This window comes from Coregonus lavaretus (assembly GCF_964263955.1).
Source record: "Coregonus lavaretus genome assembly, chromosome: 32".
Classification (NCBI taxonomy): domain Eukaryota; kingdom Metazoa; phylum Chordata; class Actinopteri; order Salmoniformes; family Salmonidae; genus Coregonus; species Coregonus lavaretus.
The window spans coordinates 20056567-20064434 of NC_140019.1; the positions used below are offsets into that span (position 1 = coordinate 20056567).

At 44.7% G+C, this 7868-nt stretch overlaps 1 protein-coding gene across 1 annotated transcript; it reads left to right on the forward strand.

Annotated features, from left to right (window-relative positions):
• Positions 1-1517: 1517 nt before the first annotated feature.
• LOC311107612 (proteinase-activated receptor 4-like) lies at positions 1518-6708 on the forward strand. The gene is made up of 2 exons (XM_084150133.1): positions 1518-2085; positions 5607-6708. The coding sequence occupies exons 1-2, from the start codon at positions 1980-1982 to the stop codon at positions 6659-6661; spliced, it is 1161 nt and encodes a 386-aa protein (XP_084006259.1). The 5' UTR covers positions 1518-1979; the 3' UTR covers positions 6662-6708.
• The last annotated feature ends 1160 nt before the right edge of the window (positions 6709-7868 follow it).

Below are 7868 nucleotides of genomic sequence, written 5' to 3' on the forward strand. Positions count from 1 at the left end.
TTGTGTTAGTTCGAGTTTCTGTGTGTGTCTGGGTATGGTATGGTATGGTTTGGTATGGTATGGTATGGTTTAGTATGGTATGGTATGGTTTAGTATGGTATGGTTTGGTATGGTTTAGTATGGTATGGTATGGTTTGGTATGGTGTGGTGTGGTTTGTTATGGTGTGGTTTAGTATGGTATGTTTGGTGTGGTGTGGTTTGGTATGGTTTGGTGTGGTATGTTTTGGTTAGGTTTGGTATGGTATGGTTTGGTATGGATTGGTATGGTTTGGTTTGGTTTGGTGTGGTATGGTATGGTATGGTTAGGTATGGTTTGGTATGGTATGGCTTGGTATGGTTTGGTGTGGTATGGTGTGGTATGGTTTGGTATGGTTCGGTATTGTCACGACATCCTCCGAAGCTGCCTCCTCTCCTTCTTCGGGCAGGCTTTGGCGTTCGTCGTCACCGGCCTTCTAGCCACTGCCGCTCCATATCTCATCATTCCATTTGTTTTGTCTTGTCTATTACACACACCTGGTTCATATCCCCTCATTAGTACGTGTATAAGTGCTCCCTCTGCCCCCTTGTCCTTGTGGGTGATTGTTTATTGTGAGGAGATAGTAGCTCGGTTGAGTTCAGTGTATTTTGTATTGCCGGGGTATTTTCCCTGTGTGCCTGTTTGTTCCAGTGCGCCTGTTTTGTGATTTACCCTCCTGCGCCTGAGTCCTTCAAATCACGCATCACAGGTATGTGTGCAGAGTAAGGACTAACTGCACAAATATGTTCAGTTGATGCCACAGTCCTAAGGAGGAGCGATAAACTAAGCTACGTAAACAATAATCGAGGTCTCGCATAAAAGCAAAAGTTGGATATTTCTCCATACAGTCTTTGGGTGGAATGTAGATCCTCTCTGACCAGTGCAGGATTATTGACATAAGCTTATTCAACATTGGGTTGTCCTCCGAAGAATGGCAGGAATGTCTTTCTTCTGGCATCAAGACCTGAGGGGCTTTTTATGGGTTGTGTTTTAAATGGCATCTGAGGATGCACTATTGAGTCCAGTATGGATTACACAAGATTGCTACAAGGGAGAGGAGGATCGGGATTGTGTAGGCGTTGTTTAGGACAGGATATTTCAATGAATGTCAGATCATGGCGCTCTTGAACACAATGACACTTACTAATGAAGCATGTGCTTGTGTGTTTTTTAATGTGTTTGTGTGTGTATGTCTGCGCGCATGTCACTTGTGTACATGCGTGAATGTGTGTGTGCTCTTACGAGAAAGGGAGAGTGGGTGTTAATTGGCATTTGTCAGTGTCTGGTCGCATTTCCTCTTTCTAGAAGCGTATGGAAGATAAACTCACAGCTCTCTCATTGTATGACTCATAGTACGAAAGGAACATTGTCACCCCCCCCCCCCCCTTCCACAGAAACATACAGAGGCAGAACTACATTTACATTTACATTTACGTCATTTAGCAGACGCTCTTATCCAGAGCGACTTACATTATTATCTAGACACACAGCTGGACCGCATTACAAGAGACCAGAGGAGAACACACTATAGAGACAGTGGCAGTCTGTTGAAGTCAAGCTGCTGAACTCATCTGAGACACAACGAAGACTCTTTGGCAGACTTTGGCAGGAATAGTGATTTGAAGGTTGATATTGGGACAAGAGAGATTACAATTTTAGACGTCACTGCATTACAAGTGGACTTGGTAAGAAAAGCACCAGCGCTACACCGCCACTTCAGATTCAAATTCCAAACTGTGTCTCATCACATCAAGTGGATTTGGATAAGAGGAGTACCCACACAACTCCAGTCTGAGGCTAAAATATATTACTTAGCAGGTGGTAATAGGAAGAGAGGCTGTATAACACGGAGCGGAGAAAGGAAGGGAGAGGAGTGTGTGAGGCAGCTCTCTGCTTGTGGAAGTAGCTGCTAGCCACACCTTACAGCTCTTGCTGGGAAAGACTAAAGATCCTCTACAGAACCATGACTCTCTCTGCCCCAGCCGGGACTCTTCTATTGCTGTTCTCTGTCTCCTTTCTTCTACATGGCTGTTCCCCCTCTTCCACCACGGAGGAGTGCACCGGCGTCCGTAAGTTGGTGCTTCTCTTTTTCTCCGGCTTTCATTCCAAACTCCTTTAGGTCTTTTTTTCATCAGGCAAACCATTAACCGAGGCTTTGTCATAAAACATTCCAAATGTGTGTGTTTGTGTGTGAATCTGTTGTGTGTAGGTGTTCATGTTCAATCTTACTGTAGCTTCAATGTGGTAATTTCAGCTGAAGCAGCTTGTCGTCTTGGTTTCCTTTGATTTTGAAGATATACCGGCATGCAAGCTAAACATGCCTCTTATCTACGGAGTAGGAATGCGTTCCCTATATAGTAGTTTATGTAAGTTACTGCTATGTACCGGCCAGCTATTTCCTGTCCATTAAATCATTCGCTGAAATGAGCCTTAGCTCTCTCTGAACTTTCACTCTATCCTGCCACCTAATTGTTATGGCTAAACAGCAGCAAGCATGAATTCCATGGCTGATTTGATAAAAAACGTGTCCACAACACTGAGCCCCTACCAGGGTTGGGTAGGTTACTTTTTAAATCCTCCTTACCTTCAGGCTCTGATCAGACCCTACACCCAAACGAGGGCACTACGTTCATCCACCTCTGGCCTGCTAGCCCCCCTACCTCTATGGAAGCACAGTTCCCGCTCAGCCCAGTCAAAGCTATTCGCTGCTCTGGCACCCCAATGGTGGAACAAGCTCCCCCACGACGCCAGGACAGCGGAGTCACTGACCACCTTCCGGAGACACTTGAAACCCTACCTCTTTAAGGAATACCTGGAATAGTATAAAAGTAATCCTTCTGTAGACCTATAACAGTGCTAAATCTGGATACCAAAATATAAATTTGCATTTACCACAGTTAGTGCTGTTGTTATCAGGTTAATGCACATTAACTCTTAACTTTCCAGCTCACATATATGAATATTTATTATGTATCCAGGTCTCCAAGGGGACATGTGGTCATAAAGAGCTTTCAGCTGCAGCGTAAATGTCAATTAGACAGTTAAGGTTTTTTTTGTTCAGCCTCAAGAGGATCCGCCTGAGGATGTGATGAGTCTAGCTGACCTTCAGACACACTTCAGACCACTTTAATGTTCTTGCTAGACCCCTCCCATGACCCTAGCATCTTTTGAAGTTGATGAGACAACTTTGTTCTTAATAGCTAGGATTCCATCCAATTGGCGACAGATTTTCATGCGAATATAAAAAAATATGCATAAAGAAAATATGCACATTTTCCCACCAGTGGTGTGTTTCCACCAAACTAGTGTTGAGCGATTAGTGCTTTTTGAGGTCGGCTCGGTTTCGGTTAGATTACTAAAAAATAATCATTGTTTTTATTTCGGTTTCGATTATTTGAGTTGAATGCTGTAACAATACAGAATAAAATAATTAATAAAAGTCCCATGATGGTAGTGACAGCTCATTACTGCTTATCACTTGTTAACCATAATTTATTCACATTGCTTTTCTTTAATAAAATATTTCAGTTGTTGTGTATATTACATTTGTTTTATTTGATGACTTTATTATTTAATTCCAAGTCATTATCTCATAGAGCTGCTGCTGTCTGAGGAAATCATTATTTTGTAGTTCTTCAAAGTAAATAAGGCACAGCTGCTCTCTATATCCCCTCACAATCTGCACATTCTTCTGCCTCTTCCATAACAGGCATAAAAAAACCAGAGACTGGACAATAGATGCACAATTAATTATGGTCTTTCTAGTTAATTACCACGTTTTATGTGCTAAACTATGTAGAATATTTGCTTGTTGGAAACTATAACTCCCTGCTACATTGCATAGTTCAGGCTGGATCTGATTTATCTCTAGAGAAACTACAATGTGCGCATTGAGCTCACAGAAAAAAACTTGAACCAAATGGAATTCAAATAATCAACTGACATTGGTTAATGAGTTGTTTAAAAAACGGAAAATAACTGACATTTTAATCGCTCAGCACTACACCAAACTGACTTGTTGCGGATAAAAAGTTTTCATGTACAGAATAAAAATCTAAAGTTCATTGTGTTTCCATCGCATTTTCAACTCTACCAATAGTTTTATCACAAAAACTTGTCACGGGCTGAGCGTAGATGTGGTGCAGAAATCAAGCGCAGGACAACAGAGGCTCTTCAACAGTCTTTAGTGAGGATCAAACAATACAAAAAGACTCACGGCAAAATCCCAGCCGGAGGGCAAGCGAAACAATTACGCACACAGGAAACAGTGCGTAACCCAAACTGCGCACACAGTGCGGACACTCTCTCCAAACAAAACAGAACGAGAGCGAACAAACTGACGCCAAGCTGACACGAAACAATTACACACAACACATGACACAACCTAAGAGAACTTATAGGGCACATAATCAACACTAACAAAGAACAGGTGTACAAACAGACCAAACCAAACGAACATCGAAATATAGAACGGTGGCAGCTAGTACTCCTGAGACGACGACCGCCGAAGCCTGCCCGAACAAGGAGGAGAAGCAGCCTCGGCCGAAACCGTGACAACTGTTGCATTAAATAGCAAATGTGCCTACTCTGGTCTTGGCACGTGCGCTCTAGCCAACAGCTCCCAGATACAGTGCAGGTAGGCTTGTCTACATGATGAGATTATTATGGATAAGAGCGAGAATATTTGTATTTGTCAAACGGCAGTCAAGCACTGATCATCATGTCACCAGAATATTTAATCCCTTTTTTTAGGCACTAAACTACTTCCATATATACTTCCATTCATTTTTAAACGGGTATTGGGCTACCTTCAGACGAGTCATGTTCGTGAGAGTCATCTTTCCATAGAGGGGTCATAATAGTTTGAAGGCTAAACCTTTAGGATGCTACAGATGTTTTCCTGAGAAGACCAATTTTTGGGATGTCTCATGGTCTGACAAACACTGCTGTGGCTCTGTCACCTTTAAATCAATATTTACGCATAGATATTTCTCGCATAATTGATTTTACCGACACAAAAAGATCCCACCACGTCGAACGAACAAATGAGTTGTCGACATTTATACATTTGTACCGAAACTTCCTGTTTCCATCACAGCTGTCGTGATTTTTTTTTTATATGGTATGACTTTACTTGCATAAAGATTATGGATAGAAACGTGGTTAATCAGCTGAATCGTAGCTTGAGATCCACTTGAGTAACTCAAATTTTCACCCAAATCTCCCTTCGACATCACGGCATGATTTAAGGACGTGAAAGTCTTGCAAGCTTAACAAAGCGGGCTGAATCCTAACTTGAGATATGCACACAGCTCAATCTTTTGTGTAAGTCACACATTCATGTCAATGGGAAATTTTAGTCTGAATGCTTGACTTGGATGCAAAGTTTCTCCTGGATAAAAAGGTCAGTACAGTATGTGTACGAACTGTTTATATCAAATGAAATATATTGATGTACTTGTAATGTAGGCCCACACTAAATCCTTGAATCAACATAAATTATCTGCAGTATACTGAGAATCCTTGTATAATGCTTGTAGCATGTATAATGTCTAATGAATCGTCAAATCTTCTGTGCCTTCTTGGACAGGGACGCGCACCTTTAAGCTGGTGTCCAAGTGTAACTTCACCACCCTGAAAGACAAGCAGATCAAGGAGGTGCAGGCTTCCACCACTGTGCTCTACGTGCCCATCCTCTACATGATCACCTTCACTCTGGGCCTCCCGGCTAACCTCCTGGCCCTGTGGGTCCTTCTGTTCCGTACCAAGAAGCTGCCCTCTACCATCCTCCTCATCAACCTCACTGCCACCGACCTCATGATCCTGCTGGTGCTCCCCTTCCGCATCGTCTACCACTTCCAGGGCAACGACTGGGCCTTTGGTGAGCCTTTTTGCCGCGTGGTCACAGCGCTCTTCTACGGCAACATGTACGGCTCCGTGCTGTGTCTGGCGTTCATCGCTGTGGACCGCTACGTGGCGTTGGTGCACCCGTTCGGTGCCAAGACCCTCCGCAGCCGCCGCACCTCTCTCTACATGAGCCTGTGTGTGTGGGTGGCGGTGTTGGCCGCCATGCTGCCTCTCCTCGTCTCGCGCCAGTCCTACACGCTGGACGAGCCGCGCATCACCACCTGCCACGACGCGCTGCCAGAGGAGGTGCACGAGAACTACTTCCTGCCCTACTTCCTCACACTATTTTTTCTCGGCTTCATGCTCCCCCTTCTGGTCGTCCTCTACTGCTACGTCTCTGTGATACGCACCCTGGTGGCGGGAGGCCAGCGCTACGCCCACGCCGTGTGCGTCACCATGCTAGTCCTGGTGGTGTTCGTGGGCTGCCTGCTGCCCAGCAACATCCTCCTCCTCCTGCACTACTCAGACTCTTACCTGGTGGACAACGGGGAGGACCTTTACGTGCCCTACATGGTTAGCCTAGCCGTTAGCACGATGAACAGCTGCATTGACCCCTTCATCTTCTACTACATCTCTGATGACTTCAGGGACAAGGTCATGATGGTGCTGTGTTGCCGTGGCAACAATGGGAGAGACTCATCCACAGGGAATCAGGTGTCCTTTTCGTCCTCCTTACAGAGGTCAAAGGTGACGCTGCTGTCCAAGTCTAGTCAGAGGCCGGGGACGTCAGAGGGGTAGGAAGCATGAGGACAACAGGCAATAGAGGACTAGACGCACAGTGAGGGAAAAAAGTATTTGATTCCCTGCTGATTTTGTACATTTGCCCACTGACAAAGAAATGATCAGTCTATAATTGTAATGCTAGGTTTATTTGAACAGTGAGAGACAGAATTACAACAAAATAATCCAGAAAAACGCATGTCAAAAATGTCATAAATTGATTTGCATTTTAATGAGGGAAATAAGTATTTGACCCCCTCTCAATCAGAAAGATTTCTGGCTCCCAGGTGTCTTTTATACAGGTAACGAGCTGAGATTAGGAGCACACTCTTAAAGGGAGTGCTCCTAATCTCAGTTTGTTACCTGTATAAAAGACACCTGTCCACAGAAGAAATCAATCAATCAGATTCCAAACTCTCCACCATGGCCAATACCAAAGAGCTCTCCAAGGATGTCAGGGACAAGATAGTAGACCTACACAAAGCTGGAATGGGCTACAAGACCATCGCCAAGCAGCTTGGTGAGAAGGTGACAACAGTTGGTGCGATTATTCGCAAATGGAAGAAACACAAAATAACTGTCAATCTCCCTCGGCCTGAGGCTCCATGCAAGATCTCACCTCGTGGAGTTGCAATGATCATGAGAACGGTGAGGAATCAGCCCAGAACTACACAGGAGGATCTTGTCAATGATCTCAAGGCAGCTGGGACCATAGTCACCAAGAACAAACTTGGTAACACACTACGCGTAAAGGACTGAAATCCTGCAGCGCCCGCAAGGTCCCCATGCTCAAGAAAGCACATATACAGGGCCGTCTGAAGTTAGCCAATGAACATCTGAATGATTCAGAGGAGAACTGGGTGAAAGTGTTGTGGTCAGATGAGACCAAAATCGAGCTCTTTGGCCTCAACTCAACTCGCCGTGTTTGGAGGAGGAGGAGGAGGAATGCTGCTTATGACCCCAAGAACACCATACCCACCATCAAACATGGAGGTGGAAACATTATGCTTTGGGGGTGTTTTTCTGCTAAGGGGACAGGACAACTTCACCGCATCAAAGGGACGATGGACGGGGCCATGTACCGTCAAATCTTGGGTGAGAACCCTCAGCCAGGGCATTGAAAATGGGTCGTGGATGGGTATTCCAGCATGACATTGACCCAAAACACACGGCCAAGGCAACAAAGGAGTGGCTCAAGAAGAAGCACATTAAGGTCCTGGAGTGG